Below are 22,232 nucleotides of genomic sequence, written 5' to 3' on the forward strand. Positions count from 1 at the left end.
CCAGGTGGCCGTGACGGTCCAACAGCCCCCTCCACTCACGTGACCACCTTGCAACCCTTGACCTCTGCTCCCAGTAACGTTACCTTGAGGCACATCACGGGGGAGGAGAGGGGTCCCAGCCACAGGACCACCACCAGCCTCCCACGTAGCTCATCAGAGCAAGAGTCCTGGGAATTCCGGGTCCCCACAGGCCAGAGCCCTTCCCACCCCTGCCCTCTGCAGACAGGGCCTGTCGATGCCAGGGTGCTGGGCCACCTTGGAGTGGAGACAGCCAGCCTCGTCCTGTCCCAGCCTGCCTTCCTCCAGGGCCTCCTTGCCTCTATCTGGTTTAGGGCTGGAGGGATACGAGAGTGTCGGGGGGCTCTGTGGCTCAACACAGAGGCGTGACAACCTCTGGGCTACATGCTCTGTGCCTCTCATCTCTAGCAGGTGACAGGTGTATATTCTGATTCCCAACCAGACCGCAGGCTGGTCCTTGGAAAAACCAGGACCTCTGGTGACTGGCAGATCCCAGCCGTCAGGTTCCACCTTCTGGGCCAGCCGGCTGCAGGAAGCACAGGGATGGACTGGACGTGTCTGCCACGGGAGAGGGCGACGGGGATGGAGAAGCAGCAGGCGGGGACAACCGCCCTGGGAAAGGCTGCCTCAGAGAGTCCGAGCGTGTGAAGGCAGGATGTCTCCACCGCCGTCCACAGCCGTCAGAATACAGGCTGCTTGAACAGGTTCACCAAGAGCCCCCATGCCTCCTACTGGGTTGTGGCTGACAGCTGCTGGGTGACAGGGCAGGACGGGGTCCATGGCAGCCCATTAGTGACAGGTACTTACAGCGGGGTAAGCAGACCCAGCAAGACCAAGTCGCGGGGGAAGGACAGCAGTGCCTCTGACTCCGTCGGGCCTGGGCTGCCCTCCCTGGCCCACCTTCCCCTGACCCTCGGCCCCCGCTTTTGACCCTGATGGGGTGGGAACCTCCACCACCTTCACCTTGAGCTCAGGCTCGCCTGCACTCATCTCCTTTTCCCTGGGGACCTGTGAGGCACCGGAGCGCAGGATCCCCAGGAAGGCAGGTTCTCAGGCCCCACCCAGACCCACAGAGACAGAAGCTCCAGGGTGGGCCCCAGCCACCTGCATCCTCCACGCCTCCCGAGGGTGCTGAGGGCACCTGAGCACCACCTGGAGAGCTTTTAAGGGCTCTGAGGCCAGGTGGTGACCCCGGCCAGGGACTCAGCTTCTCTGGGGTGGGCTGCCCAACGCGCCTGCCCCAACATGACCCCAACACACAGTGTCGGGGGGGGGGGCAGAGATGCTGAGAACAGCCTGCATCCCTGCCCTGACAGGAGCTCCAGCTCCCCCCGAGTGGTGTCGTCAGGCCCCAGCCCTGAGAGGTGACCCCGAAACAGAGGTGACCACAGGAGAGCCCATGTCCCTCTCCTCACAGCAGCCGACCCCCCAAGGGAGGGTCCGGGGTGCCGTGAGGCCCGGCGGGTCTTGGCTGTGACAGTGACGGGGCCCGCCCGGGGCCAGGCACCCACAGCTCCACGTGGCTGCCGCAGCCACTTTCACGCTCCAGTGGAGGGTGGGCCTCGGGGCTCCCGGGACGCTGACCTGCCTTCATCTGCTGGCTTCGCTCTCCAGGACGGCCGCCTCTGCTCCTCCGCCTTCTTCCAATTCTAAGCCCATTGAGAAAAGGCAGAAGCGGAAGGAAGGCTTGTCCTCATCCCCGGGCACCAGGAGGTGGCGAGGCTGGGACCACGCGGACGCGCGCGCGCATACCCACCCCTTGCCAGGCCAGCGGGGAGCGGAGGGGCGGCCAGGCTCAGGGGACGCCGGGGAGGGGGACAGGCTCACATCAGGCTCCAATAAGCTGAGGGCCTTGTATGCTGCTCCATCCCAGCTCCATCCCCTCCTTCCACAGGGAACCTGGCCCAGAGAGGGTAGGCAGCTTCCCCGGGCTGCTCAGCACCGACAGAGCCAAGCCAGACATCTCAGTGAGCCAGCCCTCAGCACACGGAGCCAAGGCCACCGAAGCTCCCAGGCTTCTCGGCAGAGAGGCAGGCGCCACGGCTCCTGACTCACAGGTGACAGCCCGGACACCTGCCCCGGGTGGGGCCCCACCCACCCCACTTCCTTCATGGAGACCGGTACCCCCGTTTCTGCAGATGTGTCACAAAACTGCCCGGTGTCCCATATCCCAGGACCAGGGAGCTTGCCCAGTTATCAGACTTAATGGCGAAGGCAATTCCAGGGCCCCATGCTTCTGCCTTGCCAGCAGCCTCATCTCTGAGGACACCGTCCTCCTGCCGTGTCAACTGCCTCCTGTCCACGGAGGACAGAGAGAAAACCAAACCACACGAAAGGTAACAGATGAGCCACAGGAAGGAAGGAACCGCGCCCAAGGCCAGACCGGGTCGCTGGCGGACGCGAGACCGGCCCCAGTGCTGCTGCCTGCCTTCCCGTTCCAGGGTCCCGAACCCCTTGGGGTGAACAGAGCAGGGCTGGACCCGAACCCTCGAGGGTGAACAGAGCAGGGCGGGACCCCACGCACGAGGCAGTGACCCCTCTTCTGGCGCAGCTTCTTGGAATGGGCTTCTCTCCCCCCAAGACCCCAGACATGAGGGGCCGACCCTGCCAACAAACCAGAGCCACTTTTTCGCTGTCAGTGTGGATCAAAGGCCACTAGAACCAGAACCAAATGGGCTGAAGTTTTACTGGCAACAAGGCTGGGACGGCCTGAGCCATTAACTGAAGAGTAACTCCAGGCCTGCCCCTGCCGGCACACAGAACCATCCAGAAAGGCTCAGGATCTGTCCTCCCGGACACCCCCTACCTGAGCAGCCTGAGGCGGATGAGGCAGCCTCACCTCCCGCCCCAGGCCCCACACCTCCCAGGGCAGAGCCAGGGCTCTGGCTTTTAACAGAGCAGCTTTCTCCAACCTGCAGCAGGCTCTTCCTGCTGCCCAGAGCCTCGCGGGACAGACCTGGGTTCACACACTTACCTCTGCGGCTCCCAGGCAGCCAGAGCCTGGGCTCCCTCCTCCAGTTCTGAAGCCCCGACCTTGGCACCAACACCAAAGGCACCTTAAAACCCAACATGGTGCCCACCAGCGGTCCACTCTGGACCCACTGCTTAGGGCCCGGAGGCCCCGCTGAGCCCCCGACGCAGTAAGCCTCATGCCATCAGGACGACTGTTGGCCGACAGCACCAAGTCACGAGCGAGCCCTGGGCCAGCGCTCCAGCCGGTCTGTCCCACCCTCTCCAGGGCCCATGGAGAACCTGGGCCTCAGGCTGGGGTGGTTGGGACAGCTTCCACGGTCCCCCACATCCCTGCAGCCCTGGGCACTCCACGCCACCTGGACCTGCGGCCACGGGGGCAGCACAGCAGTCTCATAGCCGGCAGCTGTCCCATGCATCTTACGAGCAGAATGGCCCACCGTCTTTGGACAGCAATGTTTTATGTTAAACACCAGCATATAAAACAGGCAAAAAGAAAGAAAAAAAAAAAAAGAGGAAGGGAGGTTACAAGACCCAGAAACTCCAGATCCATCACTTTCTTGCTCTGTGGCAGAACCTCGGAGGAACCCTGGGGTTCCGCAGGGCACAGTTTGAGAAACACCAGTGTAAGCCTCATACAGGGCAGCACGACCAACCAGGCCAGGCCCCGTGAGCCCAGGACCACCCCTCCACCCCGCCACCTCCCTACCTGGAGGCCGCGATCTCCGCCTTCTGCTTGGCGATGGTGGCCGCCCGCTCGGCCGCCTCCACGGCCCGGTCCACCTTCTCGCGGATCTTGCTGGCGCGCAGCGGGATGAGGTTCTTGCGCTTGCCGCTCACGAGGATGTTCTGCTTGTACTTGCCCTCCTCCTTGGTGCCGTCGGGGAAGGTCATGCAGCCGTAGCCGTGCCGCCGGTTGCCGGCCCACTCCCCCTCGTACTTGAGCCCGTCGGAGCGCTGGCTGACGCCGAAGCCCGAGCGCTTGTCACTCTTCCACTCTCCCACGTAGGTCTCGGTGGTGGTGGCGTCGATGTCGTCCTCGATGACGGACAGCTCGGCCTCGCCCTCGCCCAGGCTGATGGTGGAGTGGATGTCGCTGGCCGTGGAGCTGACCGTGCTCATGCCGGCCTCGCTGCGGAAGGAGCTCTGCTTGCTACGCTGGCTCGCCAGGCTGCTCTTGGACTCGGACTTGCGCAGCTTCAGCCCGCTCAGCAGCGAGCGCCGGAACAGCCCCTTCTTCTTGCTCTTGAGGATCTCGGAGTCGCTGTGCGCCACGAGCACGAAGCCCCCCCGCGACACCGCCGGGCTGCCCGCCACGGCCGGGGCGGCGTCGGGGTGCAGCGCAGCGCCGTTGGTGTGCTCGCTGCGCAGGGAGTTGATGGAGGTCCTCAGGGGCGAGCGGATGACCGCCGCCATGCCGTAGGGGACACTCTGCCGAACGCCGTAGCCCTGGCGCATGCCGCCGACCCACTGGCCCTGGTAGGTGCCTGCAGAGACAGAGCAGAGGGTGAGCCACAGTGCGCCCCGGCCTGGGTGATGCGGCGAGGTGCACGCGGAGCCAGACCCACCGTCAGACGGCGGGGGGTTCAGGATTTCTATCACTGATGTCCTTTTTCAGACCCTCCCCTCCTGCTTCCTGAGGCCGAGACCTGTTTTCTCCTTTAGAGGTGGGGGAGGGGGAGGGGAGGGGTCCCCAGGCAGAAGGCCCAGCCCTGGGAGACAGGGAGCGGCGTGGGCAAGGAGGAAACACACCCTGGGTGCTACCAGGGGATCATGGGGCCCTCGAGGCGCAGCTATAGGGACCCAGATCCAGGCTACAAACTGGATACCGATGAGGCTGCCTTGGAAGGTGCTGAGTTCCCCATCACTGGAGGCATCCAAGAAGAGTAGAGAAGGCCTCTCGGCAGGGACACCTTAAGGCATTAAAGTCCTATTATCTCCTAAAGGATCAAAAGTGGGAGCTCACACAGAGGCTGATACACGCATGTGCCCAGCAGTCATTCATTCACCGTTCAGCCTCCAGAAGGAAGGAAATCCTGCAAGATGTTGCAGCATGGATGAACCTCGAGGAGCAGGCTAAGTGCAACAAACCAGTCACAAAAACACCCAGGTATCGCTCGAGTCAGACTCGGAGACCGAGAGGAGGGCAGAGGGAGGGGCTCGGGAGGGGAAGCAGCAACGACGGCCTCACACACAGGCTTTCCGTCTGGGTGACAGAAGGGCCTTGACAACAGAGGTGACGGCTGTATGACACTGCGAAGGTGACCAATGCCAATCAACTTACAAGTGGTTAGAAGGGCAAGTTTTATTTTCTCTGTGTATTATACCATAAAAAACCTTAAAAAAAAACCACCGGAACTGGGCTTGTATGCTTGCTCTACGTACTGGCTGTGCGACTTTAGTAAAACGCCTCTAAGTTGCTCTCGCCCTAGGGGGTTGTGCAGATTAAATGACACTCAGCACGGTGGCCACCCAACCAGAGCTTTCCGCGCCTCAGGCCGCAGCTGTCCATGCTGGGCGGCGAGCACCACCCCTGCAGGAGGCTACACACCTTGTGCTCCCCGCACCCCCTCCCAGAGGCAGCCAGCCTGGCTGCAGGCAGGGTACAGTCACAGAGTGACAGGGGAAAGGTGGTGGCGATTCTGTGCCCCCGGGCAACCCGGTGTGGCCAGGCTGGGAGCCACACGTGGCACCTGAGAGGGCGGGCTGCCCTGAAGAAACCAGCTCCCCAGACCAAGGCGAGGTGTCGGAAGCAGGACCTACAGGCTGGAGGGCTAGTCCCACCTTCCAGAATGGACACTGTCACATAAACATACAAACAGAGACAAAAACAGAGTTTTCTGAGCAGTGAAGCAGGCAGAGCAAGGGCCCAGGGGTGCCCTTACCCTCCTGCCTGCCCTCTGAGCTCCCAAGCCCTGGCCTTCCCCAAGCCACACAACCATGCCCCTGCAGAGTCAAGCGACCAGGACGACGGACACCCCTGAGGCTGCTTCCACATCAGTGGAGAGAGGCAACACCCTGCACGTGATCCCGCAATCCCATGATCCCCGGTCCCTGGATGGGCTGCCCGAGGCCGGAGAGGGTCCCAGCTGCGCTCAGGCTGCGCGTCCAGACAAGGTGAAGGGAAGGGGCTGCACACCCAGGCTTCACTTTACAACACGTTGTTCTATGTCCTCGATGGACAGAGCCACGGAGACAGAGCAGGTGGACTCGGTGGACAGACCCATGGAGACAGACAGCAGGTGGACTCGACGGACAGACCCACAGGGATAGAGCAGGTGGATTCGACGGACAGACCAATGGAGACAGAGCAGGTGGACTCGACGGACAGACACGGAAACAGAGCAGGTGGACTTGACGGACAGAGCCACGGAGACAGAGCAGGTGGATTCGGCGGACAGAGCCACGGAGGCAGAGCAGGTGGACTCGACGGACAGACTCACGGAGACAGACAGCAGGTGGACTCGGCGGACAGACCCACGGAGACAGAGCAGGTGGATTCGGCGGACAGACCCACGGAGACAGAGCAGGTGGATTCGACGGACAGACCAACGGAGGCAGAGCAGGTGGACTCGACGGACAGACCCATGGAGACAGACAGCAGGTGGACTCAACGGACAGAGCCACGGAGACCGAGCAGGTGGACTCGACGGACAGACCCATGGAGACAGACAGCAGGTGGACTCAACGGACAGAGCCACGGAGACCGAGCAGGTGGACTCGACGGACAGAGCCACAGAGGCAGACAGCAGGTGGACTCGACAGACAGACCCACGGAGACAGACAGCAGGTGGACTCGGCGGACAGACCCACGGAGACAGAGCAGGTGGACTCGACAGAGCCACGGAGACCGAGCAGGTGGACTCGACGGACAGACACGGAAACAGAGCAGGTGGACTTGACGGACAGAGCCACGGAGACAGAGCAGGTGGATTCGGCGGACAGAGCCATGGAGGCAGAGCAGGTGGACTCGACGGACAGACCAACGGAGACAGACAGCAGGTGGACTCGGCGGACAGACCCACGGAGACAGAGCAGGTGGATTCGACGGACAGACCCACGGAGACAGAGCAGGTGGATTCGACAGACAGACCCACGGAGGCAGAGCAGGTGGATTCGACAGACAGACCAACGGAGGCAGAGCAGGTGGACTCGATGGACAGACCCATGGAGACAGACAGCAGGTGGACTCAACGGACAGAGCCACGGAGACCGAGCAGGTGGACTCGACGGACAGACACGGAAACAGAGCAGGTGGACTTGACGGACAGAGCCACGGAGACAGAGCAGGTGGATTCGGCGGACAGAGCCACGGAGGCAGAGCAGGTGGACTCGACGGACTGACTCACGGAGACAGACAGCAGGTGGACTCGGCGGACAGACCCACGGAGACAGAGCAGGTGGATTCGGCGGACAGACCCACGGAGACAGAGCAGGTGGATTCGACAGACAGACCAACGGAGGCAGAGCAGGTGGACTCGATGGACAGACCCATGGAGACAGACAGCAGGTGGACTCAACGGACAGAGCCACGGAGACTGAGCAGGTGGACTCGACGGACAGACACGGAAACAGAGCAGGTGGACTTGACGGACAGAGCCACGGAGACAGAGCAGGTGGATTCGGCGGACAGAGCCATGGAGGCAGAGCAGGTGGACTCGACGGACAGACCAACGGAGACAGACAGCAGGTGGACTCGGCGGACAGACCCACGGAGACAGAGCAGGTGGATTCGACGGACAGACCCACGGAGACAGAGCAGGTGGATTCGACGGACAGACCCACGGAGACAGAGCAGGTGGATTCGACAGACAGACCAACGGAGGCAGAGCAGGTGGACTCAACGGACAGAGCCACGGAGACCGAGCAGGTGGACTCGACGGACAGATACGGAAACAGAGCAGGTGGACTTGACGGACAGAGCCACGGAGACAGAGCAGGTGGATTCGGCGGACAGAGCCACGGAGGCAGAGCAGGTGGACTCGACGGACAGACCAACGGAGACAGACAGCAGGTGGACTCGGCGGACAGACCCACGGAGACAGAGCAGGTGGATTCGACGGACAGACCCACGGAGACACAGCAGGTGGATTCGACGGACAGACCCACGGAGACAGAGCAGGTGGATTCGACAGTCAGACCAACGGAGGCAGAGCAGGTGGACTCGATGGACAGACCCATGGAGACAGACAGCAGGTGGACTCAACGGACAGAGCCACGGAGACCGAGCAGGTGGACTCGACGGACAGACACGGAAACAGAGCAGGTGGACTTGACGGACAGAGCCACGGAGACAGAGCAGGTGGATTCGGCGGACAGAGCCATGGAGGCAGAGCAGGTGGACTTGACGGACAGACCAACGGAGACAGACAGCAGGTGGACTCGGCGGACAGAGCCACGGAGACCAAGCAGGTGGACTCGACGGACAGAGCCACAGAGGCAGACAGCAGGTGGACTCGACAGACAGATCCATGGAGACAGACAGCAGGTGGACGGTCGCCCAGGGTCGGGGGAGGGAATGGAGTGCTGGCTGAGGGGCTCGGGCTTCCTGTGGGGCGTTGAAGACTGCCCGGAGGTAGACAGAGGTGCAGTGTGCGCCGTCCCACTGATACGCTCACTGGGTTTGTTTGTTTAGGGCCGCACCTGCAGCACACGGAAGTTCCCAGGGGTAGGAACTGGAGCTGCAGCTGCCGGCCTACACCACAGCCATAGCAACGCAGAGGCTAAACCGCATCTGCAACCTAACTGCAGCACACAATGCCACATCCTTAACCCACTGAGCATGGGCAGGGATGAAACCTGTATCCTCATGAACACTAATAGGGTTCCTAATCCTCTGAGCCACAGTGGGAACTCCCGTTTTTAAAAATCTTTTGCCTACTTAGGGCTGCACTTGCGGCACATGGAAGTTTCCAGGTTAGGGGTCTAATCGGAGCTGCAGCTGCCAGCTCACACCACAGCCACGGCAATGCCAGACCTGAGCCGCATCTGAACCTACAACACAGCCACAGCAATGTCAGATCCTTAACCCACTGAGTGCAGCCAGGGATCCAACCTACATCCTCATGGCTCCTAGTCAGATTCATTTCCGCTGCGCCACAACGGAAACTCCCCCTTTTACTTTTTTAAAGTGCGTTTCGCTATTGCGGAGTCGATCCCCGAGTCGGCTCTGCCTGGGTGGCTGGACCCATCACTCAACAGCAAAGGGCTGGTACAGATCAAGAGAAGGAAGGCGGGCCCTTGGCGGGGAGACGGCCACTCCCAAAGGGAGGCTCCAGGCCAGCCTCCACTGGGCCACCGTCCCTTTCCTTCCTGTTTGGAGGCAGCAAAGGGCTGAATTCAAGGCCCTGATTCTCCACGGCCGTTCAATTGAATCTGGCTGGTTATTTGCAAAACCCCAAATGCACTATTTTGTTTTACACCCCAAGCAGCTTGTTTGTGGGAAGAGAGAAGCCAGCCCAGCAAAGGGCAGACCACGCGGGGCCCCAAGAGGTGCCGCCTTGCTGTGCGGCCCCCAGGGACAGGGGTAACTTCCTGTCTACACCTGCACCCAGATCCGGGCCTGCAGCTGGGGCTGCCCCTCCCAGGGAGACACCCCGATGCAGGTGGATCATGGAGGGAGCACACCTGCTTCTTTTTTTTTTTTTTTTTTTTTTTTTTTGCTTTTTAGGGCTGCATCTGAAGCATGTGGAGATTCCCAGGCTAGGGGTCGAATCGGAGCTGTAGCTGCCGGCCTACACCACAGCCACAGCAACACCAGAACCGAGCCGCGTCTGTGACCTACACCACAGCTCATGGCAACGCTGGATCCTTAACCCACTGAGCGAGGCCAGGGATCGAACCCGCAACCTCATGGTTCCTTGTCAGATTCATTTCCGCTGCGCCACGACGGGAACCCCCCCTGCTTCTTCCTAACCTCAAGAGGGCAGGGTCGCCCCCAGAGGACCCTCCCCTGGACCCCGCCACCTTTGCTGCCCAATGCAATGAAGGTGAGGGACAGTCCCTCTGTCCCCACTCCCCAGAACTCAGTCCAGGCGACCGACAGGACCTCAGGTGAGGAAACACACCTGCCTGATGTGGCTCTGAGATGCCAGCTGGAGAGACCCGGGCTCGCAGGGAAGATGCGCAAGGAGGTGGAGCCGGCAGCGGGCCACACGCTCAGGCAGCGGCAGTGGCCCTGTCACAGGGTACGTCGGCATCCCGAGCTCCTGCCCCAGCCAGGTGCGCGTGGCCCGAGCCTCCATTTTCCTAACGGGCTCCAGGCGAGGCCAACCCTGTGCTTGGGGACCCGCTCTGAGGTCCCGAGACCACTGCTCCAGGCGCAGGCACAGTCCACCTCGGAAAGCTGACGCCGACCCATGCCGCTCAGCCGGCCCCACCTGGCCTCAACCCCGCTGCTGGCAGCTCGGGCGATGTGGACACTGCTCTCGCCAAGTGACACCTGCTTCCTAGGGCCCCGTGTGTCTCCCAGTCTTTTATTTTCCTCCTCTGAAGCCCCCACCCGCTGCCGACCTTCCAGAGTGTTCATCACAGAGCCCAGGGGACCAGCCTCTGCCACATGCCCAGCAGACGACCAGGTCAGGCCAGTCAGCGGGGACAGCCTCCAAGGACACCAAGAATCAGCCCTGGATGGGATGGGAGGGGGGCAGCTTCCCCCTGAGTGGCACGGAGCCCAGTGCAGACACGGTTCAGCCACAGCCCTACCCTGGGAGGTACACTCATCCATGGCACGTGACAGGAGTGGCAGGAAAGGGTCCCACCAGGGGGCCGGCTGGGCTTCACGGACGAGGGCCTGGGTGGACTCCCTAGCCTGCGTGCAGGGTCTCAGGTCTAGAGGCAACTGAGCCGGCCCCCTTCCCCCAGTAGGCCCCACACGGTGCCCAGGTGTCAAGCCTGCTTTCCTGTCCAGAAACCTGCCACTTGCTGGGCTGACGTCACCTGGCCTGCCTCCTGGGCCCATCCCCTCCTGTGGGCACAGCTGATGGGACCCTGGTGAGACCCTCCCCTGGGCCAGTACCATCTCACCCTGTGGGACCCCAACAAGGTGACATGGTGGCCTCCTAGCAAGAGGGAGTGGCACTCACATGACCACTGCCTGCTGAAGACACAGAAGGAAACCAGCAGGAGCTGCTGAGAGAAGTGGCTGGGCCTCTTCCCTCCGAGTAAGGACCAGGGGCCACTCCCGGGTGCCTGGCTCCCGAAAGCCTCTCCTGCCTTCTTACACCTAATAGTCACCTGACTGCTCTGAGCAGGTTTCACCCGATGCCCCAGAGCAGTCCCCTGTCCTCAGGGCCCTGTCTCTTGAGCACCCAGGCACCTTGCAGCATCTGGGTGCTGGTGCCGGGCAGACCTGGCATGAGAGCCCGTGGCACAGTCTCCCCACAGGTGGCACCAGCAAGGCTCCAGGCTCTTTCGCACAGGTGGACAGAAGCCCGGGCCCTGCCCTCCTGCCTCACCTGCAGCAGCCTTCATGCCTGGCATGGGAAGGGGTGACACACAGAGGGCCCCCATCCCTGCGGCCATGTGACCAGAGTGAGGGTACCAAGCCATGCCCCACTCCTCTCGCTTCAAGATTTAGCCAGGAAGTGGCTTTCCCAGTGTTTCGGCAAACGCATGGCCACATACACACTTCATCCAGAGTTAAATGCAACTTCACAGCACAGGACATGGCCCCAGAATCCCCAAGCTGCGCGGGACTCTGAAACAGCCAGGGAGGTAACAGGTGCGGCCCAAACGTGCCCAAAGATGACAAGTCGGTCACCTGCTCTGTGTGCACGTGCATGCCTGTGTGTGTGTGTGTGTGTGCGCGTGTGCATGTGCATGCGTGTGTGTGTGCGTGTGCATGCCTGTGCGCACATGTGTATGCATGTGTGTGTGTGCGTGCGTGCAAACACACGCGAGCGTACACGTACACAAAGAAGAAACCACATTCCTGGGACCCAGCTCTGACCTTCAGGGTCAGGACAGCGAGAGCGCCAGATGAGGTGTACGTGTCACAGCCCTCAGGTGGCTCTTCCTGTCGGCGTGCCCAGGTGTCAGGGACGTGGGGAAGAAGACCAGGAGGTGAAGAAACGAGTCCAAAGTCACCCAGCCCACGAGCAGCAGAGCCAGGGCGGCAGCATCCCAGCACAGGTGGCAGGGCTATGTTCTAGAACCGTCCCTCACAAGGTAGCCTGCACCTCTTTCTACATCACTAATAATGGCTGCAACCATCGCAACGCATGAAAGTTCCACAGAAACAAAAGAATAACCAGTCCTCATTTTTTTTTTCTGTCTTCTTAGGGCTGCGCCTGCGGCATACGGAGGTTCCCAGGCTAGGGGTCGAATCGGAGCGGCAGCTGCCGGCCTGCGCCCCAGCCACAGCAACGCGGGATCCGAGCGGCAGCTGCGACCTACACCACAGCTCACGGCAATTCGTTTCCACTGAGCCATGACGGGAACTCTTTTTTTTTCCTCTTTTGAGTCCTCATTTGTTTATAGCTAATCTTTGTTCACAATGTGAAGTTGTACTTATGACCACTTCCTAGAGTAAAACCGCTGGGTCAAAAGGAAGATTTTCCCAAGATACTTTGGATAAACTGTCCTCAGAGAAGACTACGTAAGAGTGGCCATCTCCTCGGTGCCGTCAGACGGCATCATTCAAAAGGGACTGGGAGGAGCTCCCGTCGCGGCGCAGTGGAAACGAATCCGGCTAGGAACCATGAGGTTGTGCGTTCCATCCCTGGCCTCGCTCAGCGGGATAAGGATCCCGCGTTACTGTGCTGCTGTGGCCTGGGAACCTCCATGTGCCATGGATGTGGCTCTAAAAAGGACAAAAGACAAAAAAAAAAAAGTGATTAGGAGTTTCTACTGTGGTGCCACAGAACCGGCGGCATCTTGGGAGTGCTAGGACGCAGGTTTGATCCCTGGCCAGCACAGTGGGTTAAGAACCTGGCGTTGCCACAGCCACACTCTAGGTCAGGACTGCAGCTCAGAGCTGAGCCCTGGCCCAGGAACTCCATATGCCACGGGGTAGTCACAAAAGAGGGAGAAAAAGTGTTGTCACTGGGCAGCGAGTGGTTATGGTACAGCTCCCAGAATGCTATGGAAGGAACTGCGTTCCCCCAACTCCGTAGGCTGAGATCTCACCCCCAATACTACAGAATGGAAGCCTATCTGGACACAGGGTTTTGGTTTTTTTTGTTTTGTTTTGTTTTGTTTTTTGTCTTTTTGCCATTTCTTAGGCCGCTCCCGTGGCATATGGAGGTTCCCAGGCTAGGGGTCAAATCGGAGCTGGAGCCGCTGGCCTACGCCAGAGCCACAGCAATGCGGGATCGAGCCGCGTCTGCAACCCACACCACAGCTCACGGCAACGCCGGATCCTTTAACCCACTGAGCAAGGCCAGGGATCGAACCCGCAACCTCACGGTTCCTAGTCGGATTCGTTAACCACTGCGCCACGACGGGAACTCCTGGACACAGGGTCTTTAAAGAGATGAGAAAGTTAAAATGGGCCCCTGGGAGACAGGCACACGAAAGGATGCTCAACACCCATCACTCAGGAGACGCACCTCAAGACCACCCCGGGTACCACCTCGCTCCCTACGGATGAACATCAGAAAACCTCCCACACAGAGGAGCAAGTGCCGGTGGGAACGTGAAACCATGTGGCCACTGTGGACAACAGCTCGGCGGCTCTTCACAACGTTGACCATAGACCCAGCGCATGATGCCACAGTTCCACTCCTGGGCCTGCAGCCACACGATCGGAAAGCAGGGTCTCAAGTTGACACCTGCGCACCCATGTTCACAGCAGCGTCGCTCACCAGAGCCAAGACCTGGAAGCAGCCCAAGCGTCCGTCAGCAGACAAAGAGAGTAGCGAAACGTGGTCCATCCAGCTAATGGAGCATGACTCAGCCTCAAAAAGGGAGGAGGTTGGGACACCTGCTACAGCCTGGGTGAAGCCTGAGGACATTAGGCTAAGTGAGACGAGTCAGGCAGCAAAAGACAGACACTACATGAGTCTACTTATATGAAAGGCTTAGAGACAGAAAGTCTAACGGCTGTGGTGCCAGAGGGTGGGGGGTGGGGGTTATCGTTTAATGGGTGTAGAGAGGTTTCATTTTACAAGATGAAACAGTTTCTGGAGATGGAAGGTGGTGGTGGTTGCACAACACGATAAATGTATTTAACACCAGTGAACTATGTGCTCAAAAATAGTTAAGATGCTAAGTTTTATGTTCTGTGCATTTTATTTATTGCAATCAAAAAGTGAGGAGTTCCCGCTGTGGTGCCGGGGGTTAAGAACCAGACTGCAGCAGCTTGGGTAGCTGCGGAGGTGCAGGTTCAGTCCCCAGCCCAGAAACTCCCATGTGCTGCAGGTGCAAGCATTAAAAAAATAATAGTAATAAGCCCCTCAGGGTGGGCCTTAACCCAACGTAACTGCTGTTTCTGTGACAGGAAGTGACACCGGGGTAGGCTCACAGAGGGACAGCCACGCACAGACGCAGTGAGGGCAGCCGTCCACAAGCCAAGGAGAGAGCCTCCAGGGCTGCAAGAGCATCACTCTCTGCTGGCTTCTCCCCCACCTGCAATACCCTGCATGGCCACCCTGGCCAGCCAATAATGGGGTTCAGCCAGGTCTCTTGCCAGGCGACCGAACCACATAAATAAGAACTGAAAGTGGTTTGCAGCCAATTAAGCCGACCGTGCTCTCTTCCCCGTGGGGGCCCGGTGTGCGATGGCTGCAAACAGCAGCCTCCTCGGTAGTGTGTGCAGCCTGCTGCCGGTATAGGCTGCCCTAAGGGGCCTTGAGGACAGCCCTCTTCAGTGGACATTCATGACCGGCATGCTGTCCCCAGTCCGGGCTCCAGACAGGCATGCGTGGTGCCTTTGGAACGCCCAGGGCACGGTGGCCCGCGTCCACACTGGCCACGTCATCATGTCCATCCGCACCAAGCTGCAGACCAAGGAGCAGGTGATTGAGGCCCCGCGCAGGGCCAGGTTCAAGTTCCCCGGCCGCCAGAAGACCCGCATCTCTAAGAAGTGGGGATTTCCTCAGTTCAACGCAGGTGAATTTGAAAACACGGTGGCAGAAAAGCGGCTTATCCCGGATGGCTGTGGGGTCAAATACACCCCTAATCGCGGCCCCCTGGACAAATGGCGGGCCCTGCAGTCATGAGAGCCTTGGCAGCACTGCCCTTCCTTAATGCTCACCAGTACATCCTACTTTGCTGTCAAAAAAAAAAAAAAAAAAAGAACTAAAAGTGGAAGAAGAAACCCAGAGAAAAGACAGAAAGTCAGGGGGGAGAACATATCAACAATGAATTAAAAAGACATCTCCCCTCATGCATGACACAGGAAAAACAAACCAGAAAACCACGCCCCCGGGGATACCAGGCAGGTGATGAGGGTGAGGGGGAGGCGTGGGACCAGACTCGGGACTATTAGCAGAAGTCCTCATTCTGAGACCCTGCCCGCTTATCCGCGACACCCTCCGACCCCGACCACTCAGGTGCTGGCAGCTAGGATTCCTGCCCAGGCAGGAGAGGGAGAACTTCTGGGGATAAAGTGGATCAGGTCACCGGTGAAGGCCACCATGCAGACTCTCCTCGGTGTACAGCCAGGGGTCATCAGACACTTGGAGAAAGCCACCAAGAGGGAAGAGGCCAAAACATACAAAAAAGGCAGAAAACACAGGAGGGAATCATGAAAAATGCAGAGTTTGGAAGACGTCAGGGACGCCAAAAGTTAGATCCTCAAAGAGGTAAGACGCTGCATGCACAAAATGAGAATCAACTGCAATAACAGAAAAGGAAAATCAAAGAAAAAGAGCTCCCGGGAATGAAGAGTGTGATGGCTAAAATGAAAATTGTGGTAAGAGAGTTTGAAGATGAAGTCAAGGAAATCTTTCAGAAACTAGAACAAAAAGAAGAGGTGGGCAAAGGAGTGAGAAACAGTGAGGAGAAAAGTGGAGTCATCCATGAGTCATCCAGAAGGCCCCACATCTCCATATTAGCAGTTCCAGAAAGCAGCGAAGGAAAATTACTGAAGATATAAAATGGGAAAGTGTCCCAGAAATGAAGGATGAACACGTCCAGGCTGAGGGGATCACAGATACCAACGCACACAGAGAAAAGACCCAAACCATGTCATGGCCTCGGGAAACCCCAGAGCCGCAGCAACCAACAATCCCAGGTGCTTTCGAAGAGGAAAAACAGGCCTCACGCAAGGGGCCAAGGCTCAGCATGGCACAAGACTTTACCACCGACACCGTGACCTGGAAGCGGCCCCCCAAACTCCAAACAAACATGGCTTTCAACCTAGAATCCTCTACACAACCGATTTATCAAGTCATCATGCCACAAAATCTACCTTCCAAGCATCCTTTCTGAGGAAGCTACTGCAGGGTGTGCCCCACCAAAATGAGAACGTCAACCGCCAAACAGCAAAGAGATGGAGAGACCCCACAAGCACGGGGCGGTGAAGGGGATTCCCAGGAAGCAGAGCGGAGTGAGCAAGATTTTACCCGTGTGTATACCAAAAAACCCTGTGCATCTCATGGAAGAATGCACAGATGCAAAAATGCAGATGGGTGGAGCTATACACACTGAGGCCAATTATAAATGATACATGGATTTTTGCCTCAAGGCGGGTCAGAGACCCTAACCCTACATTTTTCAAGGGTACAACTCTATTTTTGACAAAATACAACACACATTTTTGACAAAACTCTCCAGAAATTAGGCATAGAGGGAACCTACCTCCACATGATAAACACCATGTATGACAAACCCACAGCGAACATCATTCTCAGTGGCGGGAAGCTGAAAGCTTTCCTGCTAAGGTCAGGAGCAAGACAAGGATGTCCACTCTCACCACTTTCACTAAACATCGTTTTGGAGGTCCTAGCCACAGCCATCAGAGAAGAAAAAGAAATAAAGGGAATCCAAACTGGAGAAGAAAAAGTAAAACTGTGGCTGCTTTCAGATGACATACTATGCCTAGAAAATCCTAAAGATAGTATGAGAAAACTACTAGAGTTTATCAATGAATTCAGTGAAGTTGCAAGAGACAAAGTTAATACACGTAAATCTCTTACATTCCTAAACACTAACAAGAAAACCTAAATAGAAATTAAGCTAGAGGTCGAGCCACAGCCACTGTAGAAGCAACACCAAGCAGTTATGTTGTGAGCCACACGGGAAGTCCGAGAAATTAAGGAAACAATCCCATTTGCCATCACATCCAAAAGAGTAAAATACCCAGGATTAGACCTACCTAGAGAGGCAAAACACCTGTACTCTGAAAACTGTAAGACACTCAAGAAGGAAATCAAGGGGGTAGGAAGATACACCCTGCTCTGGAATTGGAAGAATACTGTCAAAATGACTCTACGCCCCAAGGCAATCTACTGATTCAGCAAATCCCTATCAAACTACCAATGGCATCGTTCATAGAACTAGAATGAAAAAAATTTTTAATTTGTATGGAAACACAAAAAGACCCTGAATGGCCAAAGCAACACTGAGAAAGAAACATGGAGCCAAAGGAACCAGGCTCCCTGACTAAAGACCATACTACAAGGCTACAGTTATCAAAACAGTACGGCACTGGCATCAAAAACAGTCATATAGCTCAATGGAACAGCACAGACAGCCCAGAAACAAACCCTCACTCCTACGTCAATTAATCTACGACAAAGGAGGCATGAATATATAACGGAGAAAATACAGTCTCTTCAATAAGTGGTGCTGAGAAAACCAAACAGCTACATATAAAGGCATGAAATTAGAACACTAACACCATACACAAAAATAAACCCAAAATGGATTAGGACCCGACTGGCTACTATAAAACTTTTAAAGGAAAATACAGGCAGACACTCTCTGACATAAATTGCAGGAATATCTTTTTGCTTCCACTTCCTACAGGAATGAACATAAAAATAAAGAAACGGGACCGAACTACACTTAAAAGCTTTCACCTAGCAAAGTAAGCCATAAACAAAACAGAAAGACAACTCAGAGAATGGGAGGAAATCTTTGCAAATGAAGTGACCGACAAGGGGTTAATCTCCAAAGTATACAGAATATCTCATACAGTGTTATCCCAAAAAACAAACAACCCAGCTACAAAATGGCCAGATGATCTAAACAGACATTTCTCCAAAGACAGACAGATGGCTAAAAAGCACATGGAGGAGTTCCCGTCGTGGCGCAGTGGTTAACGAATCCGACTAGGAACCAAGAGGTTGCGGCTTCGATCCCTGCCCTTGCTCACTGGGTTAACGATCTGGCATTGCTGTGAGCTGTGGTGTAGGTTGCAGACGCGGCTCGGATCCTGCGTTGCTGTGCCTCTGGCATGGGCTGGTGGCTACAGCTCCGATTAGACCCCTAGCCTGGGAACCTCCATATGCCGCGGGAGCGGCCCAAGAAATGCCAAAAAAATAAAAAATAAAAATAAAAAGCACATGGAAAGGAGCTCAGCACGACCAATCATTAGAGACATGCAATGAGGTACCAGCTCACACCGTCAGAAGGGCCATCATCAAAAAGTCTACAAACAACAAATGCTGGAGAGGGTGTGGAGAAAAGGGAACCCTCCAGCACTGCCGGTAGGAATGTAAGCTGGTGCAGTGACCTTGGAGGACAGTATGAAGGTTCCTTAAATAGCTAAAAATAGAACTACCATACAATCCAGCAATCTCACTCCTCGGCATACATCAGGAGAAAACATTCATTGAAAAGATACATGCACCCCAATGTTCACTGCAGACTATTTACAATCGCCAACACATGGAAGCCACCTAAATGTCCATCGACAGAGGACTGGATAAAGATGATGGGGTACATATATACAAAGGAATATTACTCGGCCATAAAAAAGAATGAAATGGGAGTTCCTACTGTGGTGCAGTATGCTAAGAATCCGACTGCAGTGGCCTGAGGTGTGGTGGAGCTGTGGTTTAGTTCCTGGCCCCGGGCAATGTGTGGAAGGATCCAGCAGTGCCGCAGTTGCAACCTGGCCCGGGACTTCCATATGCCACGAGTGCAGGCATTAAAAAAAAAAGGAAAAAAAGAATGAAATAACGCCATCTACGGCAACATGGATGGACCTAGAAATTCTCATACTAAGTGAAGTCAGTCAGAGAAAGACGAGTATCATACGAGATCACTCATAGGTGGAATCTAATCAAAAATCAAACAAAAGCACTCTCCTTTTCTCTCTCCCCCTTCCCCTGAGCCTGGCTGGCCTTCTCTGCAGGCATCTTCTCTGTTAATAAACACTGAATTTGCCTCAACAACAAAAAACAAAAACAAAAACAAAAAACCACTTAAAAAACGGAAGTAGACTCCAAGATTTTGAAACCAAAATTAGGGTTACCCAGGGGGAAACGTGGGCTGGAGGGATACTGCGAGGTTGGGGCTGGTGTGACACACCACTGGATGTGAAATAGACAGGAAACAAGGACCTTCTGGAAAGCACAGGGAACCAGACTCCATCCCGTGCGGGAAAAGAATCTGAAAAGGAACGGCCAGGGGGTGTAACTGGCTCACTTTGCTGCACACCTGAAACCGACACAACTGTGCAGGTCAACGAGACTCCAATAAAATTTATAAAACATAAAGAACCAAAGTCTGAAAAAGAAGGGTCACCTCTACACATCTTCCGGAAAGCAGTGAAGGAAAACGTACCCATGAGAAAAGACGCGCATGTGACAGACCCACGTCGAGATGTGGGGATTCGTCCCTGTGGAAGCAGCGCTCAGAGGCGGTTTACTGAGCACGGGAAGGCGGGGGAAGGAATTAACTCAAAGACACTATGCATTTGAAAAAATGGGGCTCTCCCTTGGGGCAGAGCGGGTTCAGGATCGGGCGTTGTCGCTTCGCAGCTTGGGTCGCTGTGGTGGAACAGGTTCCCTCCCCAGCCCGGGAACTTGCACGTGCCACGGGCACAGCCAAAAAAAGACAAAGAAACAAAAGAAAAAAGGGGCGTTACTGACTTAAGACGTGCATGAACAGTATCTCAGGATGTAGACTCTGTGCTTTGCTGTCACGGCAATAAGGAAAGCGTGAGGGGTCTTGTAATGATGACAACGGGCCACGGGCTGAATGAAGACTGTCAGCAACGCTGGATCGGAGATGGAAGAGAAGAGGAAAGTGGGGCTTGGGTTGGTTTTGTCTGCTTTTCAGGGCTGCGCGTGCAGAATATGGAGCGTACCAGGTGAGGGGTCGAATCAGAGCTGCAGCCCCCGGCCTACACCACAGCCGCGGCAACGCAGGATCCAAGCCACACCTGCGACCTACACCACAGCTCACGGCAACGCCAGATCCTTAACCCACGGAGCGAGGCCCGGGAGCGAAACGAGCAACCTCCCGGTTCCTCGTTGGAATTCATCATTCTTACTGAGACTACGTTGGAGTCTTAACGCCCTGAGCCACAATGGGAACTCCTAGCGTTTCTTTGTTTCAAGAGGGGACTTGACAGTAGTTTTAGGTTTACCAGCAAATGGAGCCCAAGTGCAGCGACTTCCCACTCAGCCCTCACTATCCCCGCACACAGGCGTCCTGCCCTGAGCCCGGGCACTTGCGCAGCCAACGAGCCGGTGCTGACCCATTCCATGCACTGCCACCCGCACCGTGATTTCACAAGGGTGATGACACGACCCACCATCACCGCACCCTGCACAGGGGTCCCAACACCCTAAAAATCCTATCGGAGGAGGAAAAAAATGGGTCCGAACTCAGAAGAAGGAACACTTTTATTTCCATCGTGAAAGCCACCCTGTACTGCTGCCTTCTTAGTCTGAGGCACCTGGAAAACCCTCCAGGGCACAGTTCAGGAACCACAGCCAGGCATCCAGACACTCAGCTAACATCAAGCATCCCTCGAGTGCCAGGTGCTGTCAGGGCAACACGGGCGCTCAGAGAGGTAAGGCGACTTGGCCAAGGCCACACAACAGAAAGGGGTGACGATCTGAACTCCCCCAGAGCTGTCCCCAGAGCCAGGAGGAGCTGCAGGGATGAGGGACCTGGCCCCCACTCCCCCGCCCTCATTCCCATCCCCACTGGCTCACAGGTGCAGGTCCGGGGCAAGTCTGAGAAGTGGCTGGTCTGTGGTTCCCTCTGAGCTGCCCCCCACCATCATCCCGTGCTCGCCTGTCACCCCGGCCTCCCTGGGGAGGGCAGAGCCTCCTTCCCCACCTGCCGGGTGTCCAAGTCCACCAGTTCTCACAGAGGGCCTGGGGGAGAGACATTGTACCCACTTTACAGGTGGGAAAACCGAGGCAGGATGAGGTTCAGTCATGTGCCCAAAGTCCTGACAGAAGCAGAGGAGCCAGGACCCACACCCCACATGCTGGATCCACAGTCCCACGTTCTAGATGATTCTCCTGCACTGCTAACCCCAGAACAGGGGGTGAAACCGGCATCCAAAAACGCAGCCTGCAGCTTCCCCCACCCCGCATACTGCTGGCCCAGAACAGCAGTTCTGAATGAGTATCCCTCAGGAGAGCATCTCTGCACCAGCACGAGGAGCTGGCCTGGGCAGCTGGTCCCGGGCATCGGGAGGACCCTGGGTTTTGCTCAGGAAGCCTGTGGCTGCTGCCCCCTGGTTGTCCAGCCCTGTCTTCTTTCCAGGGTCAACAGTCCAGAGGTGCGAGCTGCAGACACCTGAGCCACCCTCCCACCGGCTTCCAAGTTTCAGCCTCCTATCCTGTCAGGCCTCATGAGCAGGGACCACCCTTGTCCCCTGGGATCCATGCTCCACCCCCGGCCACTCAGCGGGCGCCCAGGCTCCGCTGCCCGAGGCCACAGGGCTGCCCTCCTACAGTCCGGGGTTGTGGGAAACACGTGTGAGGTGAGGGCAGCAGGGGGCGTGGGGCAGGGGTGGGAGACGGAGGTGAGGCAGAGGGCCCCTCACCAGAGCGGCGGGAAGTCAGGCAGGTCAGAGCTGGGATCCTGCACAGATGCCCTGACCTGAGCCTCCATTTCCCCACCTGCACAATGGGGCGAAGAGCCATGTGCCTCGGAACTACAGAGAAGGCACAGCTACAGACCAAGAGCCAGGAGCTGGAGCAAGACCGACGCTCAGCAGCCTTCAGAGCTCGCACAAGTCACCTGACTTTGCGCGTGAAGGGGCCAGTGACAAGAGCCACCCTGCGGGCTGCTTATGGAGAAAAGTGGATCCGGGTTTGCAAAACCCCTTGGGACGGTGCTGGGCACAGGGTTCAGTACCTCACATCAGAGGCCGCAGGGGCGCA

General features: G+C 57.1%; 1 protein-coding gene, 1 long non-coding RNA gene and 1 other non-coding gene across 4 annotated transcripts in view; 1 reads left to right on the top strand and 2 right to left on the bottom strand.

Annotated features, from left to right (window-relative positions):
* The window catches only part of LOC146402146 (uncharacterized), a 345,416-nt gene that overhangs the window by 113,277 nt on the left and 209,907 nt on the right, over positions 1-22,232 (bottom strand). The window lies entirely within an intron of this gene.
* The window catches only part of JPH3 (junctophilin 3), a 91,360-nt gene that overhangs the window by 49,673 nt on the left and 19,455 nt on the right, over positions 1-22,232 (bottom strand). For both annotated transcript variants that reach the window (XM_013998131.3, XM_084959292.1), the window contains exon 2: positions 3,698-4,475. In XM_013998131.3, coding sequence (XP_013853585.3) covers positions 3,698-4,475 — 778 coding nt within the window. The remainder of the gene's footprint in view (positions 1-3,697; positions 4,476-22,232) is intronic.
* Positions 14,656-14,790, top strand: LOC146402147 (small nucleolar RNA SNORA70). Its single transcript, XR_014808719.1, has one exon. It is a non-coding gene; the product is annotated as a small nucleolar RNA SNORA70 (small nucleolar RNA).

The sequence above is a fragment of the Sus scrofa genome, chromosome 6 (genome assembly GCF_054392235.1).
Source record: "Sus scrofa isolate SSC_HxYL_T2T_F1_AM1 chromosome 6, Sscrofa_HxYL_maternal_Yorkshire_Landrace_v2.0, whole genome shotgun sequence".
NCBI lineage: Eukaryota > Metazoa > Chordata > Mammalia > Artiodactyla > Suidae > Sus > Sus scrofa.